Source organism: Vipera berus (genome assembly GCF_964194415.1).
Source record: "Vipera berus genome assembly, chromosome: 6".
Lineage (NCBI taxonomy): Eukaryota > Metazoa > Chordata > Lepidosauria > Squamata > Viperidae > Vipera > Vipera berus.
This window is the reverse complement of record NC_138208.1, coordinates 24,203,198-24,221,376: the sequence shown is the minus strand read 5'-3', so window position 1 is coordinate 24,221,376 and position 18,179 is coordinate 24,203,198. Positions and strand designations below refer to the sequence as shown.

At 39.9% G+C, this 18,179-nt stretch overlaps 1 protein-coding gene across 4 annotated transcripts in view; it reads right to left on the bottom strand.

Annotated features, from left to right (window-relative positions):
- FAM3C (FAM3 metabolism regulating signaling molecule C) overlaps positions 1-18,179 on the bottom strand; it is a 41,101-nt gene that overhangs the window by 9,348 nt on the left and 13,574 nt on the right. For all 4 annotated transcript variants that reach the window (XM_081330277.1, XM_081330280.1, XM_081330279.1 and 1 more), the window contains 4 exons: positions 15,272-15,376; positions 14,024-14,053; positions 4,448-4,571; positions 836-894 (listed from right to left, as the gene is read on the bottom strand). In XM_081330277.1, coding sequence (XP_081186403.1) covers positions 836-894; positions 4,448-4,571; positions 14,024-14,053; positions 15,272-15,376 — 318 coding nt within the window. The remainder of the gene's footprint in view (positions 1-835; positions 895-4,447; positions 4,572-14,023; positions 14,054-15,271; positions 15,377-18,179) is intronic.

The window sequence follows — 18,179 nt, the reverse complement described above, 5'->3', positions numbered from 1 at the left end:
CTTTGGGTATTAAAAATAAACATGGAGTTTTATGTTATCAACAGAGCACCATCCACAAACAAGATAAACACACACTAAACCAGGAAGTGGGGAAAAGAGAAATGTGACAGTGGCAGGAACAGTCAAGAATGAAATATTACGTTATAACTCTGCGCTGCAATATTTGGATGTATTTATAGAAAAGGAAAATGTGTATTAGCTTAAAGCGGCCCTCCTTCCATTGAAACACTGGGGGAGGGAAATGGAACAGCCAAATGACCTAAATCTGTTAGTCTAAGGCAGGGGTCTTCAAACCTGGCCCTTTTATGACTTGTGGACTTCAGCTCCCAGAATTCCTCAGCCAGGCATGCCTGGCTGAGGAATTCTGGGAGTTGAAGTCCACAAGTCATAAAAGGGCCAAGTTTGAAGACCCCTGGTCTAAGGTTTACAATCATTGGCCTGTTTGGGACTAAAACAATCCCCACCCTATCCAGGAGGCATGTCATCTGAACAGCTGAGCTACTTTATGTGGTAGACACAAAGCCCTGGAATGGCATCACAAAAGTGGATTATCTGGAGCTACTACAGATCTTAGATACATCCAGGTAAGTTTGGGAAGGGGGGGAATTGAAAGGGGGGGACAAAATATGGGATGGATAAGCTACCTTGACCCTATGCACAGTGGCACTGAACCAATCAATTTCAGCCAAGTAGAAAAAACAGGGCACCGAACTGAGAAGGAAAATGGTCATCCCATTTGAGCATCCCTTGGAGAGGCCCTGGACTATGCTCCGCTGTTGAAGAAGATAAATAGGTGGAAAGAGGATGTCTTGGCCAGACATCTACAAACACTTACCATTTACTAGGGCTATATTAATGCCCCTCCCCACGTTGTTTTTAACACCACTCATCAAACTGAAACAACACAAATGAAGATAATTACCATAAGCTTCTTGTCTTGTTAACCTCTCCTGATTACACACCATTGAGGGGGTGTGACTCTCGCCAAAAAAAAAAAAATAAATCCACAAGAAATGTGACCACCCTTCTTAGCTGTTCAGGTTTGTTAAATAAAATCTGCACAAAAGTTGTCTCCTCTCTTTACCGCTGTCAGCTTAATTATCACCAGGTTCGCTTGCAGCATATGAAGAACAGCAGGGCAGATTAGCTTTCAGCTTGAATCAAATCAGTTGAATTACACAATTAGGTCTACTAAGCTATGGAAAGCAAGAAATCATAAAACATCTACAGAATTATACACGGGAATCTTCCTAGCCCCTCTCATAGGAAACATCTTGAAATGCAGCAGCAAGTTTGCCACAAATGAGCTAACTGAACCCATGGCCCTTTGTTCCTAAGAAACTAGAACTGTTTTTACTGTTATTTTAACTCCTAACTGAAGAAGCTGATTTGCAAGCTGGTATTTCTGGCATCATCCCAGATTATAGTTTATGTACAAAAAATGAAACAAAAGTATGAAGTTCAAAACATACCAGTTGTTTAATACCAACAGTGAACAATAAAAATATTGATGTGATCTTGGGGGCTTTGCATAGGAGCTTATACTACCCTTTGACACTTTGCTGCCTTCCTTCTGTGATGAATTACAAGTCTCATCATTCCCAGTCATTAAGGACATTATAATCCAAGCCATAGGGAGAACATTTCATTGGAAAGATCAGAATCTAGCACACAACGTGATCTCAGCAAAAGGCATTCGAATTAAGCATTTGCAAAGAAAGGAAAGGCGCATTTCCAGTTTAGGATTTACCACAAGAGGGGGACAACACATCGCTTTTAGATTTCTTACTCAAATAATGAACAACTTATTCCTGAAGAGTGAAACGGAAATATAAGGACAGTAAAATACCATTCAGTGATTTATCAGAAGAGATTTGAAGTATTATTAACATTTCATACAATTCTGATGGGTTACTTTCACCTAGAGGCAACTTATCTAATTTGGCAGCTTTCAGAGCTATGCTGGCTGTGGAATTCTGGGATTTGAAGTCCACACATTAGTAAATGAGATTGACTGAAGTTGGAGAAAAATGCCATTCTTTGCCACAGATATTCTTCCACATCTACTTGACTAGGATGGGTCCAAAAGCATTCCTAAACTGTGAATATGAGTCTACAAGCAGAGGGAGTTTCTGCTTCAAATATCACTTTAAGAATCAAGATAAGCAGAATGTTTAAAGGCGGTCACCATACCTGGCTGCACCCAAGGCTTGAAATCACAAACTTTACTTGATAACTACCCTTACTGAATTGTGGGCTACAATGAAAGAACAACCCTCAGCCTTTGACCCTGACATTATGTTGAAATATGTTTCTGATAAAACAGGAGTTTGAGTTTTAATCGAAACAAAAATCAAAATGAAAGACTTCAATTAGATGTGCAAGACAGATTTTTTGTGTGTATCTCTGAAAACCATATTTATATGTCAGGATACTGAAAAAGAAAAACCGCTAATTAAAGACCGTCAGAGGAAGAATGGAGCCATCCTCTTAAGACTGTGAATTAAGTCTAGCCCTTTATGGCCAACTGCTAAGAGAGAAATAAGGCCAGTTGATAAAGATGTAAAAACCCTGTCTTAGGGGATTTTTCAAACTGCAAAAAATTGCATGCTGCCTTGGAAGCAAATATTGGATATATATTTTAATTAGGTCAGGCCAATATATTCTGCATTAGGAGGGAAGTGATGAAAACTCTGCCACTGATCCTTAGGGCATAATGAGAAAAATGTTACTGTATTGTTATAAATGATTCCTCATATTATCAAATCACCCTGAATATTTATTGATGCACAACCATTTATTCAAAATGATTGTTCTGAAGAATTCCAGAACATTCCATTCAATGTGCCCCCGACCTTCGTTCATTTCGCCGGGACCTAAAAACCTGGCTCTTTGAGCTATCTGGTCTGGACGGAGGGTTTTTAATGTTTTTAAATTGTGATTTTAATTTTATGGGGCTAGACTTAATTTAATTTAATTTTAATTTTATATTGTATTGTTTTTAAATTTTGCCTTGTAAACCGCCCTGAGTCCTTTGGGAGTAGGGCGGTATATAAACCGAAATAATAATAATAATAATAATAATAATAATAATAATAATAATAATAATAATAATAATAATAATAATAATAATAATTCTGATAATCTGTATAACCTGGGCATGGTTTGACAGTATTCTAGAAACTTCCCTGAACAGAAAGTTATTTGTGGTATTTCAGAATGGCCTGTTTCCCCAAAAACATGACTTCTGGATGGTTCCAGAAAACTTCTGGAAACTGCTAGATCACTCTGGAATGACCATATCAGTATGGGTTGGAAAGAGAACCAAAGGTTCCGGAGTTTTCCTGAATATTGTCTCTCTGCTGTAGAACAGATTGAAAAACCTATCATTAAACCTCTTCTGAGTTCAAGGACATATACATTGGTTTAGCTCATTTTACATTATTTACACAAAATAATGCTATGAGGGAGCATCTACCGTACAAGATAGACCAGACTAAGAAACCAATGCCAACCACTTTTATTATAATCGCTATAGTAACTGAATCTTGCAAGTCTGAATGTGTTGAATCCCCTTCCTTTATCTTTGTGTGAACTAGGGAGGGGCTTGTCAAGTTATGTTCTTGGGAAGGTGTCAAACCCCTCTTATCTGACTATTGTCTTGTTTAGTAGTAGTTCTTCCAGGACATTCCTTATGCTGCATATAAGTAGACAATAACACAGCAACATCCATCAGCTATGGACTCATTGGGGATTTGGACATGGATTACTACCAATGGTAGTAGTGCTAGACTACGGCACACCATTTAGCAATAAAATCTAATCTGTTTCATGACTATCTGCAATGAAAATAGTCATATCCATTACAATACTGTGTCACAGTATGATCCAAGAAGCAGTTCATAATCACTGAAGTAAAATTATGCCAAGCCTGTTAAATAGGAAGACTTTAAATTAATTATAATATATCTTGACATTTTTATCATTCTCTTGTATATTTTACCACAGGGGATTATTTGGTGATAGTTTGGAATACTTTAGCACATAATTGGAAATACACCACATACACAGCCCCCACAAAAAATAACCATGACAATCTCTGGTAAAGTTTTATGAATCTTTTCAGGATTTCCCTGGAAGTCATTTAGTAAGAAAATATGTATTTTATGTTTTCACTACAGAACAATATCCAAAGCTGTTAATAAGATACAAAGATATAATACTGAAAAAATAGAATTCAAAAAGAAAACAGAATAATTAAAATCACCATAATCAAGCCAATCAAAACTGTAGTAGAGTTTACATTAGAAGAAAAAAAAATTAAACTACCCATGGAGACCTTAGAATGCAGGCAAGATAGAATGGGAGAAGATGCAGGTTTTGATAGTATACAGATATCTATATATCCTCCTACATCTCTAGTTAAAAGAAATTGGTTCATACATACACATTGTCTTCTACACATATTTTAGGTCCAACAACGTTGGCTGCTCCACTTGCCATTTTGAAAGCAAAATGATTTGCTGGACATGCTTTTGTCGTTCCACATTTATACCTTGGGGGCTTTGTAGCTTTTGGGAAAGAAGGGAATATATTTTAATTTAAGGAATGCAATAAAAATTCAAAATAAAAAGAATATACAACAAAGAGAAAAAGATATAGAATAGAGCTGGAAGGGACCTTGGAGGTCTTCTAGTCCAGCCCCCCTGCTCAAGCAGGAGAACCTATACCATCTCAGACAAGTGACTGTCTAGCCTCTTTTTAAATATCTCCAGTGATGGCAAGCCCATGATTTCTCAGGAAAAGCTATTCCACTGGTTAATTGTCCTCACTGTCAGGAAGTTTCTCCTTAATTCCAGGTTGCTTCTCTCTGATCAGTTTCCAACCATTTTATTTGTCCTGCCCTCTGGTGCTTTGGTGAATAACGGGACCCCCCTCTTCTTTGTGGCAACCCCTGAGATACTGCTATCATGTCTCCCCTATTTCTTCTTTTCTTTAGACTAGCCAAACCCAGCCGTACTTTGTATGTTTTAGACTCCAAGCCTTTGATCATCTTAGTTGTTCTTCTCTGAATGTTTTCCAAATTCTCAACATCTTTTTTGTAGTAGTGACCAAAATTGGCTGCAGTATTCCAGCTGTGGTCTTACTAGGGTTTTATAAAGTAGTACTAATACCTTGCGTGATCTTGATTCTATGCTTCTGTTTATACAACCCAGGATTGTATTAGCTTTTTTGGCTGCTGCTGCACACTGCTGGCTCATGGTTAAGTGATCGTCCATTAGGACTCCAAGGTCCCTCTCACAGGTACTGTTTTTAAGCCAGGTCTTGCCCAATCTGTACTTGTACCTTTAATTTTTCCTGCCTAAATGTAAAACTTTGCCTTTCTCCGCATTGAAACTCATTTTGTTGGATATGGCCCATTGTTCAAGTTCGTCAAGATCTTTTTGGATCCTTAGTTGGTCTTCTATGGTGTGGCTACTCCTGCCAGTCATATAATTGCAGACATTGTAAAATAAAAGCAAAGTACATAAAAATAAAATGCAAGTAAGTTGCGCATGTTGTTTGAAACTCAGGAAAAGCATTCCATGCCATAATCATTTGATTTGCAGAATGTAATCTGGAACAAAACTGTGTACAATATATTTAGTTATCTTAGATTATGTGCAGGTGCACAATAACCTTACAATGAACTATTTATTTATTTATTTTTATTACATTTATATCCCGCCCTTCTCCGAAGACTCAGGGCGGCTTACAAGCTTAGCAGTATAACTAGTGGTTATAAGGTTTTATCTTTTTTTCCTCAAACAGTTCAGTGCATACGTACACCTCCATTAGAAATCCAAGCTTGCACTGTACAGATCAAGCCAATCTGGCATAAAACTGGGATTCAATTTTATCTATTGCATTTATTATACTTGTATAATATCAAAACCTCTATTAATTTTTTATTTATCATCCAAAAATGTTTAAACATACTGCTTTAAGCTTAATCAGCTTAATATATGCTGCCTGCCTCTTATTAAACTGTATTAAGTAAATGCTTTGATCAAAATCATGATGGGCACAGAATGAAGCACCTATTGGCCAATCTGGTCATAACCACTATATATGGTAAACTGTAACTTGGAATGTTAGAGAGGAAGAAATAGTAGAGCATGAATTAACCTTGTCTTATGAATTGGGATGAATACATGGAAGTGAAGGTTGGTTTAGGTTGGTTTATTAAATTTAGATGCCGCCCTTCTCCTTGAGGACTCAGGGCGGCTCACAACAATAAAAAGTTAAAAGATATAAATACAAAAAATAAAAGAGGATTAAACAATATAAGAAATAAGAACAGTTTAAACCAATAAAAAACCAAATTTAAAAACTATGATCAGTCCAGGCCCGCTTGTTGGAATAACCAGGTCTTTAGGTCATGGCGGAAGGACCGAAGGTCAGGGGCCATCCACAGCTCCAGGGGCAGTTTGTTCCAGAGGGTCGGTGCGCCCACAGAGAAGGCTCTCCCCCTAGGGGTTGCCAGCTGGCATTGCCTGGCTGACGGCACCCTGAGGAGGCCGACTCTGTGTGAGCGGACCAGGCAATGGGAGGTTGACATTGGCAGCAGGTGGTCTCGCAAGTACCCCGGGCCTAAGCCATGTAGGGCTTTAAAGGTGATTATCAGCACCCTGAATTGCACCCGGAGGGCAACCGGAAGCCAATGCAGTTTGTGCAGGAGTGGTGTAACATGGGAGTATCGAGATACTCCCATAAGCACCCGTGCGGCTGCATTTTGCACCAGTTGAAGCCTCTGGGCGCACTTCAAGGGCAGCCCCATGTAGAGAGCATTGCAGTAATCCAGGCGAGAGGTGACAAGGGCATGGGTGACTGTGCATAGGGCATCTCGGTCCAAAAAGGGGCGCAACTGACGTACCAGGCGAACCTGTGCAAAAGGCCCCCTGGTCATGGCAGTTAGATGATCTTCCAAATTAAGCTGTGAATCCAGGAGAACACCCAAGTTGTGGGGCCTTTCTGAGGGGGGCAATAGCTCCCCCCCATCAGAAGAGATGGAACCTGTTGGACAGTACGAGATGCCGATATCCACAGCCACTCGGTCTTGGAGGGGTTCAGCCTGAGCCTGTTCCTTCCCATCCAGACTCGCACCGCCTCCAGGCACCGGGACATCACGTCAAGGGCATCACTGGGCTGGCTCGGGTTGGAGATAAACAACTGGGTATCATCGGCATATTGGTAATAACTCACCCCAAAGCCACAGATGATCTCACCCAGCGGCTTCATATAGATATTGAACAGGAGGGGGGAGAGAACCGACCCCTGAGGTACCCCACAAGAAAGGGGCCTTGGGGTAGATCTCTTCCCCCCTGCCACTACAAACTGCGAATGGCCCGAGAAGTAGGAGAACCACTGTAAAACACTGCCTCCCACTCCCAACCCCTCCAGCTGTCGCAGCAGGATACCATGGTCGATGGTATCAAAAGCCACTGAGAGGTCAAGTAGGACCAGGACAGAGGAGCAACCCCTGTCCCGGGCCCGCCAGAGATCATCTACCAGTGCGACCAATGCTGTTTCCGTGCTGTAACTGGGTCTGAAACCGGACTGGTATGGGTCCAGATAGTCCACTTCATCCAGGAATTGCAGAAGCTGACGCTCCACAACACTCTCAACAACCTTCACTACAAAGCGAAAGTTGGAGACAGGACGATAGTTATTCAACGAGGCCGGGTCCAGAGCAGGCTTCTTGAGGAGAGGCCTTACCACCGCCTCTTTTAAGGCGGAGGGGAAGACACCCTCTGTCAATGAAGCATTGACAACTGCCTGGAGCCAGCCCCCTGCCACCTCCCTAGCGGCCGAAACCAGCCAGGAGGGACATGGGTCCAATAAACAAGTTGCAGTGCTCAGCTTACGCATAATCCTGTCCACATCATCCAAAGTCACAGGGTCAAACTCACCCCAAATGGTATGACCAAGACCTGCCCTCTCCACTCCGCCCAGCGGCAGGGGGTGGAGGTCTCCGTGATGCAGGCCAGGTCCGCGTTCTCCTCCTCAATAAGATCATGTATGAGGGGAGCCTTGTTCACCATGGACCTGGTGTTGAAATAGAGCAACCTGAGCCCAGGGTCCTGCAATCCTATGCCCCCGGGGGAGCAAGAAGAGCCATGAGGGCAGGAACAGGCAACCGCTTGAAGACAGCGGTGGCCCGTTCCCCAACTGCGATAAAGCCCTCTGCTCCCACACTCTCTGCCCCTCCCAATCACCGTCAAAATAGGAAGACCCTCCTCACTCAGAGCTGAGTCTGCCCCCAGACCCCTACCCCCCCGCGACCGTCCGATGGTCTGGACTGCTGTCCAGGTCGAACTCCCCAAAGTTCGTTCTGGATCCCTAAAGCCTCCCCCCTCCCAGGTCCCCTTAAAATTTTATGTAAAACTCTTAATAAAAATCCCCTCAGCCTCTTCTTTGAAGCATGCCATCTCTCAGGCATGCTTCACCCGTCATCAAGAAAGTTCTTATGTAGGACTGATGGACATTCCTGTGAGAGGGGGGAATCTCGCAGCAAGTAAAGTTCTTCAAAGGTGTACGCTGGCATACAAAGGAAAGCGGCAATGGTAACATCGGGCAATGGAGGTGTGGATTTAATTATGAAAGCATTGAAATGAATGTCACAAAAAAAGAATCAGTGTTATGTAGGTTCTTGTGGGTTCATATGAAAGTAAATCCTTACGTTAGTGATAGCTGCATGTTTGGTCTAGAGCAGGGGTAGGCAACCTCGGCTCTTTTATGACTCATGGACTTCAACTCCCAGAGTTGAAGTCCATGAGTCATAAAAGAGCCGAGGTTGCCTACCCCTGGTCTAGAGATTAGGGCACCAGGCTAGAAAGCAAGAGACCATGAGTTCAAATGATGCCTTATCATGAAAGCCAGCTATCACTCTCTCTTTCATCCCAACTCACTGAACAGGATTGTTGGTGTAGTGAAAAGAGGAGGAGGAAGGAGGATTAGATATCGGTATGTTTGCTGCCTTATTTGTAAAAATAATAAATATGGGATATAAACGAACAAGAAAAAAGAATAAATGTTATGTTCTAATGGATGATAATAAATAAGAAACTAGATATGAATTCTTGGAAGAACTGTGAAACATTCTGAATCCAGGGGAGCAAATTATTCTGTTATGTGACATGAACAGGTAAGTGGAAATGAGATGCAAATAGAGAAAAGAGTTTTGAGTGAAAATAATCAGAATAATACCTGTTTGGTGAATCTTTATTAAGAAAGTGATCTGTTTCAAATGCATGGTTTTAAGCATACTCCTATCCATAAATACATATAGCAAAGGAACAAATTTAAATTAGTGGAGCTGAGGACTGCCCCCGAACTCCGTTCATTCCGCCGGGACCTGAAGACCTGGCTCTTCGAGCTCTCTGGCCCAGGCTGAGAATTCTAATTTTAGCTTTAATCTTAATTTTAACTGGGGTTTTACTTATGCAGGGACGAATATAATTTTTTTAATCTGTTTTTAACTTTTGTATCTTTGTTTTTTAATCACCCTGTAAACCGCCCTGAGTCCTTCGGGAAAGGGCGGTATATAAATGTAATAAAATAAATAAAATAAATAAATAAATAAATATTATCAAAGGATACACAAGTGATGAATGCTTCTAAATGTAAAAATGGATGTTTCTTTGTAATGACAAGAAAGTATGTGGAGGAAAATAAAACAAGTATAAGCAGCCATTGTGAAAGCAGAAAGCCTGCAAGAAGAAAAAGTGTGAGTATGAAAAAGTATTAGAAGATACATTACTCTCTCTCCCCCCCCCCCCACCAAATGAATGGAAGGAGAAAATGGAAATTGCTTGGAAGGGAGTGAAAAGAAATATTTTATTGATTACTCTCAAAGTGTGTAGAGTTAAACTAAAGGGAAGTATGAAAAGGAACAGTTAATACTGTGTTTCCCCGAAAGCCCCCCTAGAAAGTAAGCCCCAGCTTGACTTTAGGGGGTGGGCGTAACATATGCCCTCCCCCAAAGTAAGCCCTAGTTTGGGGGCGTGGGCGTGTGTGTGGGGGGGCGAAGCTGCCCCATGCACTCCACACCTGTTTACCTTACCGATAGGACTGCCACAGCCAGGCCTCCCACGTCCCGACACTTGTCAAACTATGTAGCTTGTCATGCCAGTGCTGCTGCTCATGGCAGGGGGTTGCACAGCGCTTCGGTCAGTTGCTGTTGCTCATGGTAAGAAGCCGACCGGCTCTTCGGGCCATTGCTGTCACTCGCAGCAGGACGCTTCATGGCACTTCAGGCTGTTTCCGCTGCTCAACCGAGTGTCTCTTTGGGCGATTGCTGTTGCTCGCAGTGGGACGCCGCATGGTGCTTCAGGCCATTTCCGTCACTCAGCCAAGTAGCTCTTCGGGTTATTGCTGTTGCTCACAGGATGCCGCAGGGTGCTTCGGGCCGTCTCCGCCATGGCGTCCTGCTGCAACAGCAATGGCCCAAAGAGCCGCTCGGCTTCTTGCCTTGAGCAACAGCAGCGGCCCGAAAAGCTGTGCAACATCTTGCCATGAGCAGCAGCACCGGCATGATGAGCCACACAGCTTGACAAGTGTCAGGGCATGGGAGGCCTGGCTGCAGCGGTCCTACCGGTAAGGTAAGCGGGTGCAGGGCACATGGGGCAGCTTCACCCCTCCCACTCCTTAGAGCTGCAATGGCCCAATGCACCACATGGTGTCCAGCCGCAAGTGGCGGCAAGCAGCCGCTGAAGAAGTTAAGCAGTGGCGTGACAGGTGTTGGGGTATGAGAGGCCTGGCTGTGGTGGCCCTAAGGTAAGACACCCCTCAAAAATAAGACCCAGTGCCTCTTTTGGAGGCAACAAAAAAAGACTGGGTCTTATTTTCGGGGAAACAAAGTAGAAAGGCGTGAAAAAGACTATGGGTGAGAACTATGAGAATGACTGAAAAAATGTGAATGAGAGAAAGACAGTAGTCAAAGAAAGCAGTGAATGGTTAAGATTAAAGGAGGCTGAAAAAAACATTGAACAAATGTTCAACATGAAGAAGTCCAAATCTACAGCTTCCTGCAAAGTGAATAGAAATAAAAATAGAACTGATGAAATTATTCTAAATGAAATTTATGTGACGGAATGCCAGAAGTATTTTAGAGTGTTCTTTGGGAATCAGGGATATGTCAAAGAATGAAATTGAAAAGTTTAATGCCTTTATTAAATGCATTTATTTAATGTATTTATGGATAAATGTGTAAGGAAAGCAGGTGGTGATGATGGAGTCATGAACATGTGTGTGCTTTGGTATACAGATAATGCTGTGTTGTTGACTGAGAAGCTAATGATTTACAATGAATGTTGGCTTTGCAGAGTAATATCTGAACAATAAATGAATATCAACACCCATGCAGTTGTGTTTGACAGATGAAATGGAACTGTAATAACATGGGGGGGAAACAAGAGCAAGGCAATTAATCTATGTAGCTTAGTACATTTTAAGATGAGAAAATGCTTGTAGAAAATTACTGAATATTGTCACCTAAAGAATATTTATTGAAATAATTTTAAGAGACTATACTGTATATAATAAGATCACGCTTGTGTCCACACACTGTTAGGTGAAGAGCTGAATATGTCCAGAGAAATGTAAGTAAGCCGAATGCACTTGGAATGGTACCCTCATATTTTAACTATATAGTTATTCTGTTCAGATTACACTTGCTTTCCCCAAATCATGTCAGTTCAGTTAAGACACCCTTGTATTTTAGCAAGCACTCTTCTTGCATTTTATTTAGAGATTGGATAACCATTTGTCTGAGATAATATAAGTTTTCCTGCCTTGGGCAGGGGGTTGGACTAGAAAATCTCCAAAGTCCCTTCCAACCCTATGATTCTACTTAAAAGAAATTACCTGAATGTAAGAAGAGATATGCTGAAGAATGAATGTATACTGAATGAATGATTAAAGTGAGCTAATAGTATGAAAGAAACAAAAGTGGTTTAGTCAGAGAGAAAAAATGTAGACTAAATTGCACAATACAAGTGTGAAGGAAGAGTGAGTGGGTTAAGAAAACAAGAAAATTGTGGAGGAAATTGATAGAGCCTAAAAACTACAAAAGATACACACAGAGAGAGAGACAAAGAATTAAAGGCAATATATAAAGATTATATAATTGACATGGAAGCAAGGGTGAAAGGTTTGAAGAAGTGAATATGTCTATTAAAATTATAATTACATTTCCTCCTCCCTTCCACCTGTCCCTTATCTCATGCCTTTTATTTTATTTTTTGTTTCCTATCTTATAGTACTTTGCAAAGCTTCATAGATTCAATCCAAAGGTTCAATCAAATCTAAGCAGGCTTTCAGACTGAATGGAGATTTGTTCCAATGCCCAAAATTGGATCAGGAGGCTACAAAGCACTTCACAAATTTACAAACCACTTTTTCATATTTCAGGTTTTTCCTTCTGTTTCTGATTTTTTTACAGGCTGTACCAATATTCCAAGCTCAATTCCACACATGGAAAACACTATAGGGAGCATGAGGAGTGGTGTGAACAGCGCTTGATAGGAGTAGTAACCTATATTTAATCACCTAATTAAACTCTCAGCCTATCACAACTCTTTCAGGACTGGAAGAGTGACATTACTCACACTTTGTTCATTTATTCAGCTTTCGGTTTCTTTAAGGTGGCCAACTAGCCACTTGGACTTTATTCTCTCTTATGCTAATTGAGTGTTACATTTCTAGGCTAGTCCAGCCAACACAATAGAAGCTCAACTCTGCTGTTGGACTACAGGTTCAAAACCTAACCATTCCAATACATATTCTTGGCTCAAACCAGTAATATCTCTTGGAACAAGTCTTACGGTACTTTTAAATTCTGCATATAGGTATTCCTTGACTTAAAATCTTAATGGAGCTTGCCCATTACATCATAAGTCATGATGGTCATAAAGTCGGTCACCCACCTGATCAACTCAATTTTACAACCTTTTTTGTGGTGATTGTTAAGGGACTGCTACAACTAGAAGTGCTGGGTTTTTGGCAAAAACATGAAATACAGTCACGTGATTGAAGGATGCTGCAAAGAGCCATAAATGCAGTCAGGTTGTCAAGCGCCCAAAATGCAGTCATGTGACTGGGGGGTGGGCAGTTGTCAGAGCATCGGAACAGGGTCATAAGTATCCCTAGGGAGGCCCACCAAAATTTCAGTCACTAAGTGACAGGTTGTGAGGACTACATATAGCTCTTAGGCCTCCACTAAGAGTGACAGGTGTCAAGTAAACACATACAGAGCTGGCACAACTGGAGAGTTGATAAGGCTGAAAACATTTCCATTGCAGTATGAACCTCTGAATTTCTAAGATCCTTATTAAAGTCAGGATGTTCAATCTGTCTTTTTTTTTTTTATTGAAAAGTTTCAATCTGTCTTGATTAAGAAGGTTTATATGTTCATTTAATTCCTTTCTTCCAGTTTTAGTGTACAATGGACTAATGGTCCTACTTCTTTGTATATAATGATATACTGTGACAAGTAGGGGGTTAAAAAACCAACTCCTTTGACAATTTTCAAACAAAGTGACTTGCTCAAGTACAAAGGGAAAATGTCATATTTTCACCAAATTATTTTTGGTGGCATCAATCTTCTTGCCTATGTCTCCATACCCTTCAATCTTTAAAAAAATGAATCCAATCAAAATAAATACTAAACATTTAGAGGAATGAGAGTCATGAGTTTAAAATGATCTTTATCAAAGAATAAGCACTGGAGAAGATAAAGCTTTCTAAATCTTTACTTATGTCTCTTGAATTGCTGACTTTTTATTTGTCTCTCTTACTAGGAAGCTCTTACACAACCTGCATTCTGAAGAATTTCACAAGCCCACTAACTTTCCCTTCAGAATCAGTATCAGCCTTGCATAGCTCACTAAGACACCCTTACTGTACAGGATATCACTAATACATCTTAATTATGATGCATTAAAAATACCAATAAGTAACAACTGTAGTGCAGGATACTCACTTCGCAACGGTAGGTCTAGTGCTGATCTTGCTAGAAAAATGAACATTGAAATATACATTAGTAAAACATTTGCTTTTCATGGAATTTATGTCATAATTCCTAACTCACCAAACTAAGATTTGAAAATTATAGCTTATATTTGATGATACTGTTACCAACTGTACAATAACATTTTGGTGCAATTGACTACATTATGCTGTAGCAGAGGTCATTACAGAATATATACCGTGAGTTACACACATATACACTAATTAGTCATATACCATGTTTCCTCTAAAATAAGACCCAGTTTTATTTTACTTTTATTTTTTATTTGTCTCCAAAAGAGGCACCAGGTCTTATTTTTTGGGGGAGGGGTGTCTTTTCCACTCATCTCAGAACGGCGGCACCGACAGCCCCGCCCAGCCAGCCCACTTCTTCTGGGGCTGAAGGAGCAGGTTCATTCTGCAGCTGAGAATGGAGCTTGGCCTGCATTTGGACTGAATCCCTAGCTCAGTTCTCGGCTACAGTGGCCTTCCGGAAAGGCCTCTGACTGCAAAATGCAGGCCAAGCTCCATTCTCAGCTGCAGAATGATGCTGCTCCTTCTGGCGAGGCAAGTGTCAGCTTGGCTGCAATGGCAAGCTCCACCCCAGCTTATTTTTAGGGTAGGGCTTATATTAGTCCCCCCCAAATCAAGCTAGGGTTTATTATCAGGGTAGGTCTTACTTTCAGGAAAACACAGTAGTAAATAAACCTTTAGATTAAAAGATCTCAGTTTGGTGGACTTCAGATACAATGACCACTTTTTTCATTTGTGTTTCCCCCTAATTTAACAACTTTTTAATGGCCTTTAAACTGGAAGGTTTGATTGTTAAATCAAAGTGTTATTGCAAATGATGCCATTTATGTCAATTATGTAATTACACCAATGTTATAAATTGTATTTAACATCCCCTTCTCTCAAAACATCCATGAAATCAATGATTTATTGTAAATAAATCAGAAGGGAATACAAAAAAAGCAGAGCTGACTTGTTTTACTCTGCATAATTCAAAATACCATACTTATCCTGACAAATCTTATGATAGAAATGGGATTCTGAACTGAAAACTTAGCTATATTATATGAAGAGTACTTTTGTCTACAATTCTTAATTGATCTACCTGTGAGTAAGTCTCACGAATAGGTTAATGTTTCAGAACAGCAGTATGAGTGCATTATGCTTAAAAAATACAATTCCAAGTTAAAATAACAAGTAGGTCACTTACCAAAAAGATTTCCTAAACTGGCATCCATTTTTATTTCAAATACTTGAGATATGACATAAAACATCAGCAAGAACACAGCCACTGCTATTACCAACTTTGCTGCTCCTAATTTAAACAAAGCAAAAGGAAGTCGTTGAACAACTGTACAACCGTCTACTATAATAAAACATCCCCACCACTACTATAATATTGGGAATATAGCTATGTCCAAATAATGCAATACTGTTTTATGAAACAAATATTTTGATGCAGAATCTCTTGTTAATTTGATTGGAAGCAAATTATAGGACTTTATCTACATGAATATATGATTTAGAAATTATAGCAGTGAGAACAGATTTGAAATTTCTTTTTCATTTAACAGCAACAAACTAATTACTCTTCCTCTTATTTCAGGTCTATAAGCCAGTAAAAGTATTTTAAAACTATCACAGGAAAACAAAGGTCCTGTTTTTCTTTGTTTTTGTTTTTTTTAAAAGATTATACTGTAGATTATCATTCTTCATTCTATTTTTCTTGTATTCATTAAGCAATTTTTAAAAATTTTGCTCATTTTTTTAATGGTCACATTATCTAAAATGGTATAAATCTTCATAATTTCAGTAAATGTTACTTTGGTACAGAAGTAACTGTACCATTCATAACCTGGCTCACAAAACATGAACAGGCTTCAGGTTCACATTTTCCCATTTTTCGACCATTTCATTCTGTCATTTGTGCAAAGATTGTTGTGAGCTCTAATGAAGCAAACTGCAGCTACTGCAAATCCATAATTTGTTCCAAGCAAGAGCTAGAAAATCAATTCTGTTTTGCAGGCTGCATCCAATTGGCCATCAGACGTCAAATGAACAGTAACTTCAAAACAGGCATCGAAAGGTGTAAGAAGGAAATATATACTGCCCAAAGCCACTTTTCAATGATTCAGCTGTGACAAGAGTGATATCAAACTCCTGGCTTATCAAATATTTGCTAATATGCGTTCACACCATTCCCATAACAACAAGTACAAAAAAATAACTGTTGCTGTTCAAAATTAAATATTAGACATGCAATTATATTTTCTTGTTTTTTTTCTGAAGATGTCATTGCCCTTGTAAGTCTTACAGAGTGAACGATGCATAACTGTGAATACAAACTGTAGTCACCAAACAGCCTCAATAAAAGTGGGATTTTTATGACGTGATCCCAAAATCGTTGGAAAAGTAATTACTGGAAACATACCTATCTACATGTCCATAATGATGCCTTCCAATTTAACATAGGCATTTTGAGTTATTGTATTTTAGGGCAGTATAGAAATACTTGTGAGCTTGTTTTGTGTAGTAATTAAAGCACCAGGCTAGAATCTGGGAGACTGGGAGTTCCAGTTCTGCCTTAGCATAAAACCAACTGGGTGACCAGACAGGGACAGACTATTTAAGGGTTAAAGTTTAAAGCAATTCAAAGACATTAGAACTATATTCTAAAATAATAGTAATATGATAGTTCTGGAGTCATAATTCTGCCCATCTAAGATTCTCATAACAGCATTGACCACCCTGGTCAATGACAAAGGGTAAAAATAGCAAGCAGCTGGCATCTCACATATAATGGAAAAGTGTCAGCAGAGCTCTTGCACATGCAAGGAGAAATGAATAAAACTTAAATTTATTCAGTTAATGGCTTTGTATTAACTTCAGTTAGGCTTACATCACCTCACAGGTAGTCCTCAACCTACGACCACAATTGAGCCCAAAATTTCTGTTGCTAAGCAAAATAGTGATGTGTGTTTTGCCCCATTTTACAACCTTCCTTGCCATAGTTGTTAAGTGAATCAATGCAGTTGTTAAGTTACTAGTACAGCTGTTAAGTGAATCTGGCTTTCCCACTGACTTTATCAGAGGGTCAGAAAAAGTGACCACAAGACCTCAGGACACCGTCATAAATATGAGCCAGTTGACAAGTGTCTGAATTTTGACCACACGGCCATGGGGATTCTGCAACAGTCATAAGTGTGAAAAATGGTCATAAGTCACTTTTTCAGTGTTGTTGTAACTTCAATCAGTCACTAAATGAACTAATTGTAAATGGAGGACTACCTGAATACGCTAGTAACTTCTATTAAATTCTGGTACATTAAATGTTTTGTTCTGAATCTGCATTACTGTAGTTCAGCTAAACCATTACGGATGGACCAAGCTTTGGAAGAAATGAAATCCAAAGGTTTTGTTTATTTGTATTAGCCAAAAGAAAATCTCCAGTGATCTCAGAGAGATAAGGTGAGTAGAACAAAGATAGCACATCTCACTCCTTTTCCACTCAGCAGCTCCCAGACCAGCATATCCATCCCCATGATCTTCTCTTCCCCCTCCTAAGGCTCTATTTTCCAGACTCTTCCCCACTCTTAACCCTCTCCTCCCCAAATACTTTGGCCTGGAAGAACCACATTTTGCACCATCTCCAGAACAGTCTGCTTCACTTTGGATGGCTAAAATGCATGTTTGGGCACAAACTTCCCCAAAACACCCATTCCTTGGTCAGAATGATTCTCGTAAAACCTTGTCTCTTTGAAATTTTAATTCACTCCTTAAAGACCTGAGGATTCACTGTAGCACAAGCTTCTTCATTCATGTACTCAATGTAAGTGTGGAAATTTAAGAAAGCTAAATAAAAAACAAGGAAATAAATCTAACTAGATTTTTTTTCTTTAATCTGTATAAATTAAACATGTTATCTATAACATTATTAGTAATATTAATTGCCCTTCCCTGGCAGCCTTCTTTCCTATTACCTTCCCTTCCTTTGGAGCGACGAGAAAACCTGCTTGCTTCTTCTAAAAAATAGGAAGTTTGAAAGGAGACATTTTCCTCTCTAGGTCTAGAACAGGGGTGTCAAACTCAATTTCATTGAGGGCCGCATCAGCATTGCA